The sequence below is a fragment of the Choristoneura fumiferana genome, chromosome 10, assembly GCF_025370935.1.
Source record: "Choristoneura fumiferana chromosome 10, NRCan_CFum_1, whole genome shotgun sequence".
NCBI classification, from domain to species: Eukaryota; Metazoa; Arthropoda; class Insecta; order Lepidoptera; family Tortricidae; genus Choristoneura; species Choristoneura fumiferana.
This window is the reverse complement of record NC_133481.1, coordinates 13,679,067-13,701,178: the sequence shown is the minus strand read 5'-3', so window position 1 is coordinate 13,701,178 and position 22,112 is coordinate 13,679,067. Positions and strand designations below refer to the sequence as shown.

General features: G+C 38.0%; 1 protein-coding gene across 4 annotated transcripts in view; it reads left to right on the top strand.

Moving 5' to 3' along the window:
* The window catches only part of Ask1 (apoptotic signal-regulating kinase 1), a 43,810-nt gene extending 21,993 nt beyond the window's left edge, over positions 1 to 21,817 (top strand). For 2 of the 4 annotated variants that reach the window (XM_074093594.1, XM_074093597.1), the window contains 17 exons: positions 942 to 1,111; positions 1,533 to 1,713; positions 2,391 to 2,591; positions 3,108 to 3,258; positions 3,681 to 3,895; positions 4,050 to 4,145; positions 4,280 to 4,419; positions 4,868 to 5,011; positions 6,936 to 7,031; positions 8,589 to 8,682; positions 9,275 to 9,457; positions 9,957 to 10,221; positions 11,061 to 11,211; positions 11,495 to 11,611; positions 11,691 to 11,951; positions 12,441 to 12,578; positions 15,817 to 21,817. In XM_074093594.1, coding sequence (XP_073949695.1) covers positions 942 to 1,111; positions 1,533 to 1,713; positions 2,391 to 2,591; positions 3,108 to 3,258; positions 3,681 to 3,895; positions 4,050 to 4,145; positions 4,280 to 4,419; positions 4,868 to 5,011; positions 6,936 to 7,031; positions 8,589 to 8,682; positions 9,275 to 9,457; positions 9,957 to 10,221; positions 11,061 to 11,211; positions 11,495 to 11,611; positions 11,691 to 11,951; positions 12,441 to 12,578; positions 15,817 to 15,949 — 2,736 coding nt within the window. In that variant the 3' untranslated portion in view covers positions 15,950 to 21,817. Of the gene's footprint in view, positions 1 to 941; positions 1,112 to 1,532; positions 1,714 to 2,390; positions 2,592 to 3,107; positions 3,259 to 3,680; positions 3,896 to 4,049; positions 4,146 to 4,279; positions 4,420 to 4,867; positions 5,012 to 6,935; positions 7,032 to 8,588; positions 8,683 to 9,274; positions 9,458 to 9,956; positions 10,222 to 11,060; positions 11,212 to 11,494; positions 11,612 to 11,690; positions 11,952 to 12,440; positions 12,579 to 12,821; positions 12,898 to 15,816 lie in introns of all 4 variants that reach the window. The other 2 variants (XR_012451796.1, XM_074093595.1) reach the window with 2 other exon arrangements.
* Positions 21,818 to 22,112: the final 295 nt, after the last annotated feature.

Sequence of the window (22,112 nt, the reverse complement as noted above, 5' to 3'; positions counted from 1 at the left end):
CCGCGTTTGTTTTGTCATACACACTACACAAAGACACCTACATGAAACACAAGGTATATGTAGTGTGTAGGGCAAACACCCGCAAAGGATCCTGCTTTATAGGTAAACGGGGCATAATATGTTGTATAGAACATACAATTTCCAGGGGGGCGGCAGCTGCCCTGCCCTGCCCCCCCTGCGTACGCCCATGTTTGAAGCCATATTAACCTTTACTACTTACACAGAATTTCCTTATTAATAATCAGATAATAATAATTTCTAACTCTAGACCATGGGGTCCAGACGCGAAGGAACTCGTAAAAGAGATTTCTTCGCGGTTGGTAAAAATAACTGGCGACCAGAAGGCAGGCAGCTATTTCGGCCAACGTTTGAGCCTGGCCCTATACCACGAACTGCAAAAGTCGAACTTCGTATGTTGCTGTCCCGCTGACGCTTATGTCATTTAATACGCGTGTGAAAGGAACGGTGCGATACGAACTCGATTTGCGAGTTTCGTGGTAACCCCTCTGGCTATTCTATGCGAGAACGCTGCTTGTCTCCTGGGAACTATGCCGTCGACTGGCATGAAAGATACTTTTTGATTTTGAATATTTTTTAGTTGTTTAATTATATCACTTAAAGGCTCCATACATGGTAAGATTAATCGCTCCGAACAATCGGACGAGAATCGCGACCATCGGTTGCTTCGAAATTGCCAGCCATACATAAAGCAATTTATCGTTACAATCGATCATTAACTCGTTCGAAACGGAACAATAAAGTCACTTGGGCAGGAATAATTACGTTGCGATTTCCGATATCGTCTTCGATCAAGTATGTAAATCGTTGACGAGATTGATATACACTTTAGATCGGATCGTAAAGATGAATTTTACCATGTATTGAGTATAGTATGTTATGTTATTACAAATAAACTTTATTCTATAATAATTTCTTAATAGGTGTTAATATTGGAGACTACTAAAGAATACATGCCTTCGTACTTGAACGTGAACATGGGGGCGGAACAAAAGTCTGTAGAAATACTTAATCTGTGCCTGGACGCTATCCGCGGCCATTGCAGAAGAGTCCATCGATGGCTCTTTACGTCCGACATGATTAGAAGCTACAGGTAAAACATGATGTCCTAAATGTTCAATATTTTTTACAATCTGAGTTTTTAACCCCCGACGGAAAAAGAAGCTACTTAAAAGCTGGTGTAGACTAACATACATACATATATAAAAAACTGTGTAAGACATTCTTTCATTTGACGACCGAATAACCAAGTGGTTAGAGAACCTGACTACGAAGAATAGTAAGAGAGACCTAAGAACAGTAAGAGTAGTCCCGGGTTCGATCCCCGATCGGGGCAGATATTGGTATTAAAAATATGAATGTTTGTTCTCGAGTCTTGGGTGTTGAATATGTATTTAAGTATGTTTATCCGTTGCCTAGTACCCATAACACAAGCTATGCTTACTTTGGGACTAGGTTAATTGGTGCCAAGTGACCCGTGATATTTATTTATTTTATTTTTTATTTCTTTTCAGCCTTTACAAACGCGACGAGCGCTGTCTCTTTCTCTACGTGAGCGAAAACTCTGATGACTTCCAGATATTCTTGCCGTCTGAGGCTTGTCGACAACGGTTGCACGACCAACTAGGAGAGTTGACTGCGGACCATGAAAAGGTCACGGATCTGGACACTACGACGATGCAGGAGCAGTTGAAAGTCAGTGAGATTTTTAAGTTATCAGAACTTCCTGTGATATAGAGATACACACTCCTACAGTTGTAGCATATATATAAGTTTAACAATGTGCCTGCGTAGTTAGTATTTGGAAGGCGCGAAACCGTTTTAGCCAATTATAAGTCAGTACGTTTGTGCGAGTAAAATATTGAGCAGCCATTGGTCAAACGTTCGCGCTCCACTACCACCGCGCCAAACGTCACCGACCAGTCAGTTGTGTACCTGTCATTGCATATTCTACCTTGCGTTTATAGCAATAAGATCTTTTTTGTGACAATTTACTTGCTCGGTTTGGTGGCCTATTTACCTGACTAAGGCAAAACAAAACAAAAAAAAAAGGCTTATGATAATGACCTTATTATTTTAGTCTTAGCGGATTAAGTATGTTTGTATTTTTATTCCACCATATTTGTCAATTTTATAAGAATACAACAAAAATCGTCATTATTTACGTAGAAATAAATAGTGATGTATCTTTAAAAGTAATCAAGAAGTTTTCGTAGCAACTTTTTAATTGAAATGAGTATTAGAGAAGCTATATGCACCGAAAGTCGTCAAAGTTATGATAAAAACTTTGCTTTCAGAGGCTTTTTTTCTGTAGTTGATGTGTAATTTTTAAACCAATTCAACTTCATCACTTATCCTTGACTTGTCTACAGTTCGAATACGAGCTCGACGACTGCAACAAACGCGTTGTCCTTGGCAAAGGCACTTACGGAGTCGTCTACGCAGCGCGAGACCTGAACACCCAGGTCAGGATCGCCGTCAAAGAGATCCCTGAAAAGAATCTCGGAGACGTGCAACCACTGCATGAAGAAATCTGGCTACACTCGCAACTGAGGCACAGGAATATCGTACAGGTAAACAAATACTGGATAACCGTCGGAAGAGACAGGTTCTCGAGTTATCATCATCATATCAGCTGTAGGACGTCCACTGTTGGACGTAGGCCTCCTCCATAGACCTCTACTTGCGTCAACTGGAAGCGTCTTCTTCCACCGTGAACCTGCGGCTTTAACCAGGTCAACCGTCTATCTTGAATGGCGATCACGAATCGAAGCAACGCTGGCTAGCCTCCCATTGAGTGGAACGATTTTGCGAGAGTTGGAGAGAACCAGTGAATGCAGGTGGCAAGTGGTCCTTATTTCCAAAAGCGAATTTTTAGAATTTTTTTTTGACTGTTTAGGGAATCGCCCTAGTTTTCTGAAGGAAATATGGATACGAGACGCGGGGTGTCTTAAATGTCATAATCATCAAAATCTACACTGTATAAAAATATTTAAGGATCTTAGTCACATATGAGTACTATCTATGCATGTACTATATTTCCTCAGTAAATAATTTTGGTACTACCCAAACTTTATCTCTACTTTCAGTACTTAGGATCAATATCAGAAGGCAACTACTTTAAGATATTCATGGAGCAAGTTCCGGGAGGCTCACTGTCGGCTCTGCTCCGCTCCAAATGGGGCCCCCTCAAGGAGAATGAGGCCACCATAGCATATTATACCAAACAAATTTTGGAAGGTAAGATTCGAACGTTTGTCCGAATTTTCTGTGCAATAATAAATCGCTTCTATTATAATTGTCTTTCATCACGAAGTGTTTTATTTCTGGAACAGTTTTTTTTGTTAGCAACCAAACTTAACCGTTAGGTGGGTTGATGCAGTAGGTTACTACTGCATTCTTTAAGAAGACTTTTAAAGGAATTCTGAACGGCACGCTTCAATATTTTTATGGCAAATGAGATTATGACAAACTTTATTACAACCTAAATTGTGGGAAACGAATGAATACGAATTCGAACGTGTAATAATAAATTGATGGTAGCGTTGCTCTACACTGTTTTTTCTTCTTCTGAATCTTAATTTCTTCACAAAAAGAGATGCAAATATATAAAATTCTTTGGGTACTTACAGTGTATTAAATTAAGTTACCAATTATTTCAGGTTTGAAATACCTTCACGACCAAAAAATCGTGCATCGAGACATAAAAGGGGACAATGTCCTGGTAAACACGTATAGTGGGGTCGTCAAGATATCGGATTTTGGTACGTCCAAACGGCTGGCGGGACTCTGTCCGTCCACCGAGACTTTCGCGGGCACCCTACAGTATATGGCGCCCGAAGTCATAGACAAGGGGCAGAGAGGATATGGAGCTCCCGTAAGTATTTCTGACTAAAAATATTTTAATCCACAATGGTAGCTTCACCGTTTTTTCTTGTAATTAATTTACCGAGATGTAATTTCAGCACTTACTAACAACTTTATGTGTTAAACAAATATTTACACGATGTACTTGTTTTAATTGTTTTTAGGCGGATATCTGGTCTTTGGGATGCACCGTCGTTGAAATGGCTACCGGAAACCCACCTTTTATTGAACTGGGTTCACCTCAAGCGGCGGTTTTCAAGGTAAGTTTTACCATGTTCCCATTGAAAAGAAAATACATTTATGTAACGTCATAAAACATCACAATCACGGAACAAAATAGATATAGGCATAGACGTAGCTGTTAAATAAATATTGATATTGTTTGTGTTTTTAGGTGGGCTACTACAAAATTCATCCGGAAATCCCAAATGAGTTGTCCGCTAGAGCCAAGTGCTTCATAAAGCGTTGCTTCATACCGGATCCAGAAAGTCGCGCCACGGCCGCTGCACTATTAGAGGATCCATTCTTATGCGAGTAAGTAATTCACCATCATCCCGGCCTATAAACGTCCCACTGCTGGGCACAGGCCTCCTCTCAGAATTGGTTTGGGCTGTAGTTCCCACGCGGGCCCATTGCGGATTGGGAACTTCTCACCACTGAATTGTTTCGTAGGTTTGTGCAGGTTTCCTCATGGTGTTTTCTTATATCGTAAAGCTCGTGGTAAATTTCAAATGTGTGTGTTTCAGTTGTGATGGCTTAGTGGTTTGACCTGTGGCCCCTCAAGTAGAGGTTCGATGGTTCAAACCCCGGTTCGCACCTCTCAGTTTTTCGATATTCGTGTGCGAAATTAGAAGTTTATTTTATAGAAAAAAAAGGTTCCGATTTTCAAGGCCGGGTAAAGTCTACAAGCGAAGCATAAGTATAACTATTATTATTATTATAACGAAATCAAATAAACTTTTTTTGATTTTTTTTAATGTAGAAAAAAGAAAACATCCGGTCGTCTCGGCAGCAACATAGACTACAACAGAAGTGTCTCAGTACCCGCTGACAAAATAAGACCCCCGCAGAAGAAAATATCCGAACCCTGCCTACCAGGAAACTTGCCTAGCTCACCCGAAATCGAGTAAGCCCATGTTCACTTCTAAAACCCTGGTACTTTAGTTTGCCTAAAAATAATAATACATAGACGCATGAATTTAAAAATTACTGCAGGATTTTCTGCATGAGTTGATAATGATTAATTTAAATATTATTGAGAAAAACATTTTTTTTCCTATGTTGCGTTCTGCATGTGTGATGTTACTCTCACAATCATTATGTTTGGTGAAAGGGCTTAGAGCCTGTTCCCACTTGCCGGGTGTTGGATCCGTTTCGTGTCGAATGTCGGTCATTTCTACAAGGTGTTAATTAAATAATTGGAAACCTCATACAATACACCTCAAAAATATTTTTTCACGGTATTTATTTCCGAATACCTTCACTATGTCAAATAATATTCGTGTGTTTTGCTAATTCAATAATTGTACTTACTTGGTTTCTAACTCTACACTCATAAATTGTATTTTTCAAGCTTTTCGACGTTTTTAGAAGAAAATCACACTGATAGTAAAACATTCAGAATTAAATTATCTAAATAGTACCTATGCAACTGCGCTAAAATATTTAAGTGATTGGTGTAAGTTTCGGTCGTAACTTTTAGAATTGTCACAATAAAATAGTAGATTGTACAACAAGAGAATAAAATAGTATAGCCTGTACACACAAGAGAATAACAACGAGCACATTTTAACCAAGTTTTTTTGTTCATGTAGAGAGCATATGGCGAAAAAGGTGGATATGATTTATAGATTCGTTGGGAAATGAAAAGAATGTTTAAATGTTTGGCAAACATCGAGGGCCCGACATTACAAACAGCTCTTTCAGCTTTCCCGTGCGAACTGAAACGAAATAGCATAAGCAGTGGAAACAATTGTTCACTTACTTTTAGAATTGTCACAATAAAATAGTAGATTGTACAACAAGAGCATTTTTAACCAAGACGTGAGCCATATGGCGAGGGTGGATAGACACGTCGATGGGTTTAATGCTCGAGTTTTACACTGCTTTTTTCGATGGCGAGGAAACGAAATAGCAACAGTGGAAACAATTGTTCATTACTATGGTATTTAATTATATTTTTTAGTTTTATTGGTTTATTTGATTGATTGATTTTTAATTTTATACAAATTAAAAATTATGAAAAAAAATATAAACTTCTTTGTTTGTGGCTGTTGACACCTGATTACCTTGGTCTTAGACGAAGATTTTATTTTATGCACTAGTGCATAAAAAGTCATTTTATGTCGCCTAGATCCAGCATAAACACGAACTTTACGAGCATGAGAAGTGAAAAAGGTATTTAAATGGACACACACAACCTGATTTAAATTAAAATATAGTGTTATTGATTCTATTCTCGATTCTATGCAAAATATTTTCTGGTTTTCAGTTATTCAATTAACACTTTGTATAGAAAATCGGTGTCGGAAAAGTGCGAACTTAAATTATAATATAAAATGTTCTGCCGCTGGAACATCAGATTGAAATCCGGGCCTGACATCCGACGAGTGGAAACCAGCTCTTATTTGTGAGCCACCAATTGTTAAGTTTACCGTTGATCGGCATACTCGTATCCTTTCCACCGATGTTGGTCACTGGCAGGTGCGTAAATTATGTGGGAAAATTGGAAGTTTATATATCCTCTTACTAACCCATTAATAAGGGTGCTTAACGCTGAGTGATTTAAGGCAGAATTGAATTTAGTGCCTATTGAAAAATGCTAACTGTTTGCCAAGAGACTTCGGTAGCAAAAAGCACAGCATGACTCGATAAAGACAGAAAAATTGTCCTCATGGACATCTTAGGACTCAATAGAGGTGAACTCCAACTTAACAAATAAACTTCTGAATTCAACCATGGATGGAACACGTAGAAATAAAATACCACATGTCTTTAACATCTGTCGTTTGCTTTGCACCTAAGCCTGTGTTTGTTTCTCCACGATCAAGGGTGAAAACGATCCGGTCTAACCCGACAATCACTAGGACGGCTTCGTCGATGCTCTCACCGATACTGATATACCCACCGGACTTATCTAATAGCAGGTAACCATTGCCATTATGTTTTGATAAGCCAAAGGGTGCTTTTGTAATTCGCCGTGGCACGGCATGCCGCAGTTGGCTATAATAGGCTAGACGACTAAATAAACCTGTTTAGTCCGTCAGTTAGATAATTAAAAAATATTGTAGGTACGCGTATTTTGTCTTTTATTTGACAAACAAAAAATGACGAGGATACAGTGCTTAGAAGTTTTGAGTGAAGTCACTATATGGTACGATTTTTACCTAATAGTGACGTCACAAGCCCCCACTCCGGAGGTTTGATGATCTATACATTTGTCGATTTTTAATAATTTGATAAACCAAAAAATACGTGTCCTATATTTTTCCCTAATCTAACTGTCGGACTAAATTATCTTAACCCAGTCGTCATCCCTATTATACAGGTAGCAGGCCGGCAGGCAGGCAGGATACTATGAAGTGCAAAATTCAAACTTCTTATCTTGCCGTCCCGCTGACGCTTAATCATATTTAATAAGAGAGTGAGAGGGACGGTACGATAAGAACTTCGATTTTCGAATTTCGATGTAGCCTGTAGCTCCAGTCGCTTTTAGTTTCCATGTGGGACAAATAACCACGGAAGTTTGTACGGAAGCTCTTTTTGCCACTAACGGTGAATTAGAAAAGCGCTCGGCGGTTTGAAAGCGCACTGTTCCACAAATTTGCATGTAAGTCATTACAAAAGTATTCTACCACCCTTACGCGAATGGTGATGGCGGCGGTGGCAAAACACTTTCGGAATGATGCAGTGCTCGTTTATTAGGTGTTTCAAACGCATAATTACGGATGCGACAAGTCTAAACTTGTTTTTTAATGTGTCGAAAAACTACATACATCTTCTCATCATCATCATCTTTGTACATCTTATTATCTTGTTTTACAATAAGATACTACAAAAATCCGTTTCCGTCTCTCGTGAAAGATAATTTTATCCCTATTGGAACAAAATCCTTAAGTTTAGGATATAATGCCTTTAAACTGCTTAGACATGATTCACTGGACGAAAAAAGGAGGCAGTAAATAGTACTTAAGTTATAGAAATTCGAAACGAAATCTTACTCAAGTAATATAATAACGGGGCTATAATAGCGGGGGGTTCATGCAGCATCCATATGACGCTATCCATATTACGTTTGGCACGCCTAATAAATAAGCCGCCTACGCCTAGTCACTAAAGTAGAAACAAATTATCAATCTAGCTTTCCACTTCACAAATCACTCTTCTTTATCTTAAGAAACTTATAATCCTAGAAATACAATAATTATCTATACTTTTTTTTTAAAACTAACTTAAAAACTATTTTCTCTTCTGAAATAATGCTTTATTTATATTAGTTACTAAACCTGATAAATGGGATTGTAGAATTGAAATAGTGATTAAATACTTTCAAGATAGTGGTAGCGTAATTTATTAAAACGTTTGGAACATAGTTTTCTGTGATCCATCACACGAGAACAAAGAACTGTTCTAAAACAATTAGCTTCACTACCCCAAATTTGAATTATAACTTGATCTTACGTACTTGTGTTATTGTTTTGCAGCACTACTCCCAACACTCCGTCGACAGATGAGATGGACGCAACTGACACTCTGCTCAACCGGCGGAGTTCCTCGGGAGGCTTGCTCTCACCAGAGGTACGTTTTACCTTCTAAAGCAAAATTAATGCCAACGTTTATGTGTGTACAGTTACCAGCACCAATATCTGACACAACAAAGCGCGCATAAATATCAGATTCGACCCTATTTCTAAGGCCGGTAGGACGTGTCATATATTTTTTCATGCTCCGATGTGACAGATATTAGTACAGGTGACTGTACATGTGCGCATGTATTTTCTTTCACGCTAAAATAGCTGGACGGATTAATGCTACGTACGCACTATGCGGTTAGCCGCGCGGTTTTAGCGTGCCTTCCCTCTTCAAAATATCGCTTGTGAAAGAGACGGCGCGCTCAAACCGCACGTTTAGCCGCATAGTGCGTATGTAGCCTTAGGCAAAATTTGGTATGTACTCGTAGGTAGCTAAATCTCCGGAATAACATATATGCTTTTTTATCGCGATAGTCCCACGGAATAACATCCTAAAACTTTTACCGTTAATTGTAGAAACATGAAATTTTTTTCATGGTTGCTCCTCATGCAATGAAATTAATAAAAAAACAAGGATAATTCATGAGAATTCCCTTGAGATTTTATTTACATCCCGAAATTTTAATTACTTATTACAGGTGGACATGACAAATGTGCCGCGGTCCTCAATCGACGTCGAGCACGACGGTTTCTATCTGCTGAAGAAAGATTCTCAGCGCCGTCTTACTCTGTCACGAGTGTTAGAGCAGGACAGCGAACAAATCTGCAACAGATGGATGCACAGTATCCAGCAGGACTTCGGAAGCACTGTTTTAACCATGGTAATCAATTAGTTATAAAGAACCAATGATCTTGCTACTACGTGACAACATGTGTGTGACAGATTTATGTTTTCAACCAGGGCCCCTCCAAACCCATTATTCTGTATTATGTATTATTCTGTATTCTTTTGATTCACTCTTCTCTGACAACTTTTTATTCATGAAACGTGGAGTTATATCTATTGCTTTTTCTTTGAATGGCTGGACACGCTCTGCCGCGTGTCTAGATTCGAGTTCAAATGAGAAATATTATAATTAGGTAATTTTCTTATAGCTTGCAGATGTTTTAATAATGGTAAATAATTGAACAAGATTTAATAGGAAATATGAACATTTAAAAAAACAAATACGAAGTCTTGGATTTCATCTTTGTTTACTCGTATACAATTATGTTGTATTTGACACAGTAGAAGAAGCTTTTGATTGATTGACAATAACCGCGTATCATGTTCTCCATTTTTCACGTAACAAGAATTGTAACTATAAAATTTTCAAACAGAATCATCTGGAAACTCTACGATGCGCATTGAAAGACTACATCATGGATCAAAACCGTAGCGTCATAGAACAAGCCATAACAAGTCTGAAGGAGGATCTGGACTTCGACTCGAATGCCATCAACGAACTGAACGCAGCCACGTACATGTTTCAAGAAGCGGTGAATGTGGTACTAAGAATGCATAGCATCAAGCCACATTGGATGTTCGCACTTGATAATTTAGTGAGGAATGCTGTGCAAGCTGCCATCACTGTACTGACGCCTGGTGAGTTATGTTTACCTGGTATTAAAAATGTGTTGGCGGATTTTTATCTCACGTCCATTATCTGTTGTACTCTGTCCTATTGCCATTTTTTATGCTATGTTTATGTACTAAATTATACACTAGATCTCTGCCTGCACACGTACCTATTTTCTTATGTTTTGACAAATAAACTGATGTAGCATGAATGACATTTTTTTTTTTCGGAAATGGGAATTTGTGCTAAACCTAAATAATATAGACACGGCCTTTACAACCAACGTAATTAGAGTTGTATCACCTTGTGAAATGTTTACTATGCGCTACATGCGTGAGACCATCATTAAGCACACATTGAACCATTTATCAAGTTGATTTATTAGTTGGCTCATCGTGTTAAACCTGCACTTCACTTGTCGTTGCGTATTCGCGTTGCTCTATACGCATCTCCGTCGCTCTCGCTAAAAAACGTACAGCGCATCTCTTTCGTTTGCGCAAATATTTCGACGAATACGCCAAGTTCCGTAAGGCTGCCTGTCTACTGGAGCTGAGCGGGGCAGCGGAGCGGTAAGCAAGATAAATATCCACCAATAGAATATCATGAAATTTCCGCTCCTCCTCAGTGGATATCCCTATTGTTGGTAACTAGCTTAAAAATACAAAACCAGGAAGCGGAGCGAGGGGAGGGGAAGCGGGAAAGCTCCGCGAATGAAAAAACAGTCTGCAACTCCGCTTTGCATTAGCTCCTCGCCTCCGCTCCGCTGCTTCGTTCCGTTCCAATGGACAGACAGCCTTACTCGCACCTTATTACGAGCGTTAGCGAGATCTTGAAATATATGAACCTTTTCGCCTGTATCCAACAGAGCTGGGAGCAAACCTGGCGGGCCAGGAGAGCAGACGAGGCGGCGGCCGCTCGCCTTCGGGCGCCGCCGACGCCGCCACGCCCTCCGCACTCTCCACCGCCACCTCCACAAGAGACAATAACATGCTGCAGCTGCGACAGGAGAACCACAAGTGAGGACTCCTTAGCGTTGCTAGTAGCCTGGTACAAACGATGATATCAACCCGTCGGACGCCCCGCGCGTCTACGTCGGCGCGTTACAAACTACTCGTGATTGAACGATTTTTGTGCTAAGTGTCGATTACCTTTTGACATATCTATTTTACCTACACTTACCCAAAAATTACCCAAAAAAGTCGTTGGTCGCGCGACTATCATCATCAGCATCACCTATACTAGTGGAATCTGATGCTTAACGTTTTGACATCTCTGTATTAATTATAACTTTTTTTATAGACTTCACCAAGAGCTATTGGAAAGCTATCAACAGTACCAGTCTTTGCTCAGAGAAATGTTAGAAGAGCAGAGGCTGCAAACACAAATCCTCAGAGAATTTGTCAGTAGTAAAAATAGGTAACTATCAAATTCAATTGTCACAGTATATATTAAATGTGAGATTCAATAAATCAATTAAAATCTTGTCTAATTTAAGGAATAACAGTGACGAAGACAACATTGATCTCACCGACGAAAGCAACCGTACAGCATCACAGGCGTCTAATACTAGCCCTGATCAATCGGAGCCAATGAGCGCTCAGCCTGTTGCTGACGTCACGCCATCCCCGCTCCGTGATTGGCTGACAGACCGAGGGGTGCCGACGTCCGCTGCGCAAGCATTGGTCGATCAAGAATATACGTTGGAAGACGTTTTACAACACATTCAGAGGGAAGATCTTACGAGGTTAAATTTCAAGTGAGTAGCTAGTAATATATTTTTAGAATGTGAATGACGTGTGCATTCGTAATATTTATACTGGACACAATAAAAATGTATTTAAAAAAAATAAGACAACCTGATTTAAAACATAGTGTACAATCGATTCTACTCTCGATTCTGAGCAAACTACTTTCTGGTTTTCAGTTATTTAATTAACACCTAGTAATAAAATAAATGTCTTTCGACATTTTCTTTCAAGTGACTTGTAAAATGACGTCATCACATTTATAAGCATAATTGTTGCGAAACTCGCCATTACTCTTATTTCAAAAATTAAGGCTATTTATGTTTTGAACAAGCAGTACAAAGGAGTAAAAAAAAATTGGAAATGTATATTAAGCAGTATCCTGGCTAAAAAATACTATTATTTAATTGACAGAAGAACAAATACCTGTCGAATATTTTTTGATAATCTAATATAATGAAAGGAATCTAGCCTATTAAAATTGTCCTCAAATGTTATAGAGGAGGCGTTGAACTGCGTATATGGCGCGCGATACTCGAGCACCGAATGCAAACGAACGGGTCAGAGAGGCTGCGCCGTACCAGCAGCACCGAAACTGACATTGACAACAACTCTATCGTCGTTGTTGAATGCCAGAGGTAACAAATATTGATAATAAAGTATTTCATTGAAAATTACCACCTAATTAACGCGTTCACTGCCACCGACTCATATTATATGCGTTTTCGGAACTTTGCCCAGTGCCGCTGTCATAATTATTCATACATTTTGAACGCGCATGTGCGTCAAAACACACATGCGTGCGCACATGTCTGTGGCAGGGAATGCGTTAAACATTTCGGAGCATGATCGTGTCATATTTTGACTTAAACGTTTTGCAGCCCTGTGCTCTAGACAAGACGCCGTATCGGCGGAAATATATGTGCACTTGACTATTTGTCATCACGTAAATTACAGGTTAGCACGCATAATCTAACCCTACTAATTGTAATATTATTTGCGTGCGTGCGTGTGTGTGTATGCGTGCATGGGGGTGTGCGTGCGTTCGTTGGGGGTGCGTGTGTGGGGTGTGTGTGCGTATGTGTGTGCACGATTCATTGATGATTCCAGCGCGAAACCGCGAAGCTACCACTTTTAAATGGTACAGGTGCACAGGTATTTCTGACGTTTAATATTGTAGTAAAAGAGCCTAGACATGTTATGTGTGCTGTTCAAATTAGAGGTTACCTGGAAAGTTATCGGGAAGTTTTGAAAATTGGTTATTTTATACATTTCCATATGCATTTTACTCTAAAAATAAAAGGAGGGAAAAAATACTATTATTAATTTAATGCTAAACTTTTTTGCGAAATTATAAATTTTACGTAATAGGTAAGTTGCCACTTTTTTAACACTCTGAAAACTTTCCAATGCCAAATGGGTTACACTGCGAGTAAAATATTCTATGCCTCGCTTTATTCACAAAGCAATCGCAAAAGCAGAAGCATAGTCTAGTACAATGCCTATAAATATTGTTTATGGGCACGCACTCTTTTTTTATTGTTTAGTAAACGCATGGGTTATTAATACAGATTTACTAACAAAACTAACCGTAAGAGACGGCTTGAGAGGTGCGACGCGCTTTACCGACGCGGCAGCCGCTAGCCATCCAACGGAGTAGACGGAGTACGTTCACCACTATTACTAAAACTTCCAAGTCCCTAAAAACACGCAAACTATCTTAAACACCTAAAACAAGGGAACTTCCCTTACTACGTGACCCTTTTTTCACAATTGTTAACCCCCTCTCACCCCTAACCCCTCTCAATGACCACCCGCAGACTTTGCCAAGACCCGTCACCCCCCAGTTTTCACGTAGTAATTCATAAATATGGTTTTAAAATTTAAAAAAGTGAATCCGGTTCATATTTTGCGTTTATTAATACGGCGGTTGCCACGTGACTTCAAGAATAAGTGCGTATCTTGGTGTCACGCGGCAATATTATTACATATGAAAAAAATATTACTAAAAAGAAAAATATTGACTACGTGAGCTAAACCTAAGGGGGGCCCTAAATGGGTCATGTAGTATGGGTATATTCCCTAATGCCTGATTTAAAATATAAATTGCTAACGCTATATTGGTGGTTGAAGTATTGCTTACTCCTTGTGAAAATAAGCTATGTGCCAGCTTGCTAATAATTTAAATAACTGAGGCCGTATTGTCTAACGCGCTGGCATTCGCGATAGCATTCATCATCTCTTTCTACCCTCGTCTTATGCCGTGTGACAGAAAGAAGCGGTGAAAATGATTGTGATTTCAAGTGCATCAAAGCCTTTGTCTAACGCACTCGGAATTGCAATAGTTTTCATTACTTCTTGCTGACAGATGCTATAGGATGAGGGTAGAAAGACATCGTGATCGCGATCACCAGCCCTCGTGCGTTAAACAATACGGCCACCAGACTATCCTGTAAAATTCCCATTTCAAGTTCGATGACCGACTCGCTTGTATACGTCAGTGTCGTGGAGTAGCAAAGCTATTTATTTTAGAACTATCGCCTAATTCAACAAGTCACATCACATTACACCTATAACACAAAGCACTTGTCAAAAACGTCTAATGATATAGATAGGGGAAAGTGTTGTATCTATGGACAGTTTTAGCTGTGTCCACCATTGGTACCTTAAATAAGTTTTTGTTGAAAAAAATATTTTTTTATACAAGTTTTTTTGCTGACTGCACTTTTTGTTGTACCTTGCATTGTCATACTACATTTCCGTACTAAATTTCAAGTCGATGCCATTAAACGTTAAGGAGTTCCGTCCTGCAGAGACGATCCTGGCTAGACCACCGGAATAATTATAACTACCAGATTATTGTATTGTCACCAGATTTACATAAAATTTCAAGTCGATTCGACCACTGGAAGTGGGTCAAATTTAACTTTCAAGTTTTGACCCGCACATACATTACACATTTAGGTAATTGCAAGTTAATTAAAAGCTTGTAAAAACCTAACCTAACAGTGGACGTATACTGGCATGAAAACCTAACCTAACCAACTTAAAAACTTTGAGAAACCCCCGAAATTTCCGAAGTTGAGTATCGTAAAAGTGGCTGAAATGATTTTTATCAAACAAAGCTAAAGTATCTCCACAAAAAAAAAGGAATATCAAACGTATTTATAACAAACCGCGACGAAATCGGTCATCGTTTCAGACCTACGATGTCACAAATAGACAGCCAGGCAGAAATTGTCGTCAAACTTAGAACACCCCTTTTTTGCGTCGGGGTTAAAAAAAACATAACGCAAGGAATTAAACTTACCCGTTATGTCTTACCGCAAGTCCGTGCTGCTGTATAGTCGACCAAGAAATTTCACACACGCAAGTCAATATAACAGTCACCTTTATTGTTTTATTTCTAAAGTAGGAACTATCATTTAAATTGGTAAAGCACTTTTTTGGTCGACTATACATCAAAAAGGTTTTCATTTTGAACATGAAACTCCCGCGATACTCACTCATATTTAATGAAATAAACCCGGATAACTCATGTTTTAAATCGAGTTTAGCTTGACATCACCCCAGCCTATATATGTCCCATTGCTGGGCACAGGCCTCCTTTCACAATGAGAGGGCTTGGGCCGTAGTTCCCACGCGGGCCCAGTGCGGATTGGGAACTTCACACACCATTGAATTGCTTCGCTAGCTTGACATGTTTCAGTCTAATTCGTACTCTTTCCTCTAGGAGCAACGCTTTTAGAGGTTTTTATTCATTAAGATATCAATGGTGTCAACAGATAAAACCGTCCATAGGTACACTTTTCTCTACATTGATTAAACGCATTTGACGTGCCTTAAAAAAACAAACTAATCCTAAACGCCTTTCAGATGCAAATCCACCTGCCGCACTATATCAAACAACTCTAACTGCTCGAACAATCCTACCGTGGTCATACGAGAGCAGAACGGTGAGGACGCTGTCGCAGAGTTCTACGGAGACAACGGGATCGTGAACCTCTGACTATTACGTGGGTGGTGCACTCTACAGTAGGCTGATTGACTGCGTCGGTAAATATACCTGAAGGAAAATTTGCCTAAGTTTTCATTTGTGGCCTACGGGCGATTACTTGTTGCTTGTTAGCACCGCAGATCCGCAATGGTAAACAGTACTATCATAGTAAAAGAGGAGGAGTATGCACACTACGACTCTTTAGGAGACTTAACTGCCTACTCCGGCGCGGACGCTTAGGGTTGTCGATGTCTATTTTAGATTAATTACCTACCGGCATATAATTTTAGTACGAAAGTTAACTTAAAATTGTCTTATGTCTGTGTTCTTGACAAAGAAGATTCTATGCCGCTATATTATTTATAATACTAAATTTAAAAATATTATTTATAAATTCGCCGGATTTATCTATAATTTGTTCATGTGTCCTTGCACGAAACTATTAGGTACACTACACTTATACACTACTAATTTACAACTATACCTATTACAAAAAAATACGTAAGTACGAGTACGCGAACGTAAAAACTGATCATCTCGCGAAGCGATCTCAAGACGAGCGAGCTAAAATCAAAACGTACACAGCCTTGACTACAGAAAACTTAAACCTCCTTATATAATCAGTGTGTGCGTGCGGCGGGTGCGTGCGTACCGGCGCCAACTGGCACGCACACATTTAAGCCGCGCGATGTACTCTTGTTTGTATTGAACCTACTTCTCCTCTTTCACTATGGTACTATTCAGTTTTCGTAAACTTGAAGTGTTTTCGAATGTGTATGTGTATACGTTGGCTCAATAGTTTACCGACGCAGTAGACAAGGTTAAGTCAGTAACCGGATATTTTTGCAGGGTTTAAGCTAAGCTTGTTATGACAAACAATCTGCCTGTAATATCGCTTCTCAACTGTGTTACAATATTAGATAATATTTTGTAACCACACTTAACGTTTAATTACCTAGGTTGATTATGATATCAATTATATAATTTACTGGAAAAAGTGTAAAATAGCGCCTGAACGGGTTTATTTAAATACATATGCTCAAAAGGTTAACGGGAAGAGATCCCTTTAAGGGATAAGTTCTCCTTTTTATATTTGTTCCTCTTGTTATTACTTTTATGCGCTTTATCTAATATATAAAATTATCGGGTCACAATGTTTGTAGCCAATCCTCCGAAACGGCTTAACTGGTTTTTATGAATTTTTTGTGTATATTCGGTAGGTCTGAGAATAGGATGTAAACCATTTTTCATATTTCTACGCGGACGAAGTCGCAGGCAACAGCTAGTGTACAATGTAGTGTTATATTACCTACATATTTTCAAAAACTTTCTACAGTGTCACTTGTTTTTTTGAATCAAAATTGGCAGTCCGGTGTTTAGCAGCACGATTTTTGCCAAGAACAAGATTTTGTTTAAACCTGCAATAATATTACAAATAAAACAACAAGTTTTTAGTAACTCGATACAGTAGTTACTGACATCCTTGTATCTTTTAAAGTATGTTAAAGTATTGAAACATCGCAAGTAACAAGAAGCAATTTGATGGCAGTATTTGAATAAAATAACTTAAGTGATGTATACGAATAACCTGCTGATAGCATTGCATTGACAATATTAATTAATTAACTCGTGTGGTTTTATTATTAACAATTTTGTGAGCGTCGGCATTATTTGCTTTTTCATTTGTTTTAATATTATTGACATGCTTTGAGTTAGCCTTGAGGGTACCACCCGTTTAATAGCGTATGTAAGTATATTTATTGATATGTTGTAAAGATATACATATTATTGTAAATATATACGGCTTAATGTTTAAGTTTAAACATATCTAATTTGTTATATACTGTAACGAAGAGTATTTAATGTTGATAAAATAATTCAGAATAGCGGATACAATCGTTTAAAAATTCTACACTAAAATTTTTATCATGAACTTCTCGTTGTAAATTTATATTTATGCTCAGATAAAGAAAAATAGTAATTAAAGTAGTTATAATACTCAGCGACACAAAATTTGGCCCACTCTACATACAAAATTACTATTACTGCATACATTTGAGGGCCAGATTTTTCGCCGCTCAGTATATCTAAATATTGATCAGAATAAATTACTCTGCCGACGCATAGTAAAAAGTAAGCCCAAAGTAAAAGAATAAAGCAGAAAGAAGGCTTATTGCTGAAACGCCTGTCTGGTTTCAATACCTGTTAGAGAGAAGTGGATGAGCTATCGTGGTGTTCAAAATGATCTTTACACTGTCTGACAACCCAAACCACTTGGCCACTTCTACAACTGACTTTACGATGCGGCAATTAAAAATCATAAAAGTAGCATTGATAGCGTTCGTTGGTTTTCCATCAACATTTTTACGTTTTTTGTGTTTACTTTACTTTACCGGTCATTGTGACATAAAACTTGCACAAGGAATGGTGCTAAACTAGTGATGTATGTATGTTCTACGTAACAATGTGCCTTTGGTTACAATATACGCTTGTTAAAACTATATATAGAATTAACATATTTTAATATAACGCGTTGGAAAGTCTAACCTAATTCTAAACCCCCGTTTAGACCTGCAAGAATAATCGTGTAATTTCCATTAGACTGCGGCGTTAAGTCACCATTCAAACTCGCTAGCTTTACGGCCTCGCTATGGAATACAACTTGTACGATTTTTCTTGTAGATCTAAACCGGGCTTTAAAGCTATGTCATACATAAAGTGTGTTGTGTAAACTGCTATTTGAAAGAAGAATATGATTTAATTTACAATGTGAAGTTAACATAATACTACCAAGTTAAAGGTAGCTACTATACTTGCTTGATATTCACATTCATTTAACGATAACACACGGTGCTTCATAGGTCTCCCGAAACAAGTACTGCGAGTATGAAATGTTAAGAATAGTGATATGTTATTATTTTAAGAGTGCCATATGTCCAATCTAAATTAGGATACTATACGCTGTATTTAGAGTTTAAGTTTTTCACGTGAACCGAAACGAAAGTAATAACTCATTATTTAGCGATCGTAACGAACGTTTATAATTACGAATTTATAGTTATAATGTTTTTGAAAGAAAATGTGAACAGTTTTTTATTTCGATTTTAAGAAATGGCCAGTTGGTCAACTGCCCGAGATCACTGTTATTTACTGTTCGGATACAAATGTGCATGTTGAGGAAAGTTTCCAAAAAGTTGGAAAAGTTCTCGGAAATTTCTGGAAATTTTCACAAGTTATATATAACTCTATCTTAATAAACGGAAAGTTTCAATCACCATACAAAATTGTGAGAACTTTGCGAATTTTTCCTATATGTCGCTGCTATGTGAAAACCTCGTAAGTAACAAAAAAATTCAAAAGACCATTTTATACTTCTATTCATGAGAAATTCTTGTAATGGACGTCTTGGAGTGACGATATGAAAATTCCCCATTTTTGGAAAGTTTCCTTTCGCACATCAGAACTTCTGAATGTACAAGGTGTCTTAAAATTAATCTGGATATTTTTATTTTGGCAGATGGTTGGGTTAGTTTGACTGAACATCCCTGTAAAGATATTAAATGATATTTTAACGGATAACTCACGTCTTAAGTCGAGTTTAGTTCGACATGTTTCGGGCTAAATCGTAGTTCTTCCTAGGAGCAACGTGACTCGGCTGCCGCAACGCGCGCGCTATAAAGCAATATGAACAATATGAGTGAATCTCACGTTGGTTTTATGTTCAAAATCCGAAATTGTAAAGAGTTTTCAATTGATTGATTTAAGATTAATGTCACCCCTTTGACGACGTGCTCTTTGAACATCGACCAAAATGTGATGCCCGTGCCGTGCCTGGTTTTAAAATAGGACGGAACCATCTTCCCGTGGATGTCATAAAACGCGATTAAAAGACGTGAGAGGGGGCAGCAACGTTCTATACTGCTAACTCTCTCTCCATCTCTCTCTTACCATCAGGAGACCCACTTGCTTATTTGCCATCCATTTGAATTAAAAAAAAAACTACAAACTCCGGACTCCAGCACTGCGATGTGGAAGGCAAGGGCAACCACCACTATTTTCCCAAGAAAGTTGTCATGAAGGTTCACTATTGATCCCAGAGTGCAGCAACGTAGAAGAAGAAAAAGAAAAACCGGCCAAGAGCGTGTCGAACACGCCCAAGATAGGACTCCGTAGCCATTACGAAAAAATCAAGTAATATTTTTCTAAGGATTTCAAGTTCAGGTAGTCATATTTTATATCTAAACTTGAAATCCTTAGACCTATCCAACGATACCCCACACTATAGAGTTAGTCGAGAAAAAAAAATCACCCCCAGCTTACGTCTATGGGAGGTACCATATTTTTTTTTCATTTTTTTTTTTTACCACTGTCGGTATGACTGATATGAATATTCATGCAAAATTACAGCTTTCTAGTACTTAACGGTCTCTGAGCTTAGCCGCGGACAGACAGACAGACGGACAGACATGGCGAAGCTATAAGGGTTCCCAGTTGACTACGGAACCCTAAAAGGAAGGAATGTGTAGAAACATTTTTCAACCACAATTTCAATATTCTGATAAATATTTACAGAGATTTTTAGTCAAACTAACACAATAATTTGAAAACAATATCTTCAAGTTGAAGAACTGCTATAAGTCAGTTAATAAAAGTTAATGAATAGCAGTAAAACTAAAAGTCGATACGATGTATTGCACATTTTGTACTAATGAGTTCATACACATTATAATCTCTGGTTAGCGCTCGTTCGAGCTTATAAACTTAAAAAGCACCTTATAGTGCCGAGCTTTTAGAAAGGAGGATGGGCAGATTTGTATGGACTCTGGCATAGGAACCAATAACGACAAGCCATGCGGAAAAAAAAACAATTGGAAAAGTTTTTTTATACCTTAGAAATTTTTGTATGGCGGAAAATCTCAAATCGCTGTGTAAAAAAAGTTATGGCAAGATAAAAAAAACTTTCCACCGATAAGCTTATTTTTGTTCTTATATTGGTTTTAGTTCTTTACAACGGTTTTTAAACGCTTTATCTTATAAATATACATAAGAAAACAACCAAATATCAAACAAATAACAAATGACGAAGCCAAAGATCAAGAAGTCGCAACATAGTAACCAGCGACGGTTTACAGAAACCGATAAGAAAACCAGAATAGGTATTATCAAAAACGGAAAAGTGCAAAACCAGACAAAACGCATAAAAAACAAAATCATCAACATACAGGAACTTAGTATTGAAAAAACCTACTTTTATGCAGCCATCACTTTTTTGACACAAAGATTTGGGACTACCTGCCGTAGTAAAAGTTGTAGAACTTAGAATAAGCTATCCAGTGACATATCGCTTGGCCTTATTGGTCATTAGGCCAATAAGCCCACCCTCCTTTATAGACGAAAACGAAGCAGTAGAGATACTTATGCCTCGAAAATTAAGTTTTCACAAGTTGTGACTGAATTTTCACGTTCTTTTTTGTAATCACTGATTTTCTTCCAACAATTAATCTTACGATACAACATTAACATTTTAAGTGCGTATAACTAAATACCTGCTGGTATTTAATATTTACAGTAATAATAATAAAATATTATATAATCATTGCCATAATACTCAGCTCTGTATGAAGTACAAACAATAAATATTTTGTCCAAAATCATGTCATAATTTTATGTTGTTTTTGCTGATTTTTTGTAACTATATACATGAGATTTTCCGCTGTTTTAATTCCTGACGATTTTTTAAGCGAAGCTTACCTTTTGAGCCCCCGTTATTTCTTTACCTGTATAATAATTATAATACCTACATTGGAATGTGTGTTACACTGATAGATAACTCTCACTGTTGAGATTTCTTGCGTAGCTAATAAATGATTGATGCGATTATTATTTTTGTATTTATTGCCATCGACATCCATCACCCTATATTGAACCCCGAGCGTCTATTTTTGCAAGCATACTTACTTGTGAAATAATGAAATAACCTCTGTAACTTTCGAAAGCAAATACTCTTAGATAGAAAATTACTTACCGATCTAGTTCATAGTCACAACTATACTTGGTTTGGATAGGTATTTAACCCTTTACCAGGCGAAGTATAACATGTTATATCGGTTACAGTCAGGTTTAACTCAAACCTACAAAATATTTGTCGATCCCTGAAAATAGTATTTTATTATCT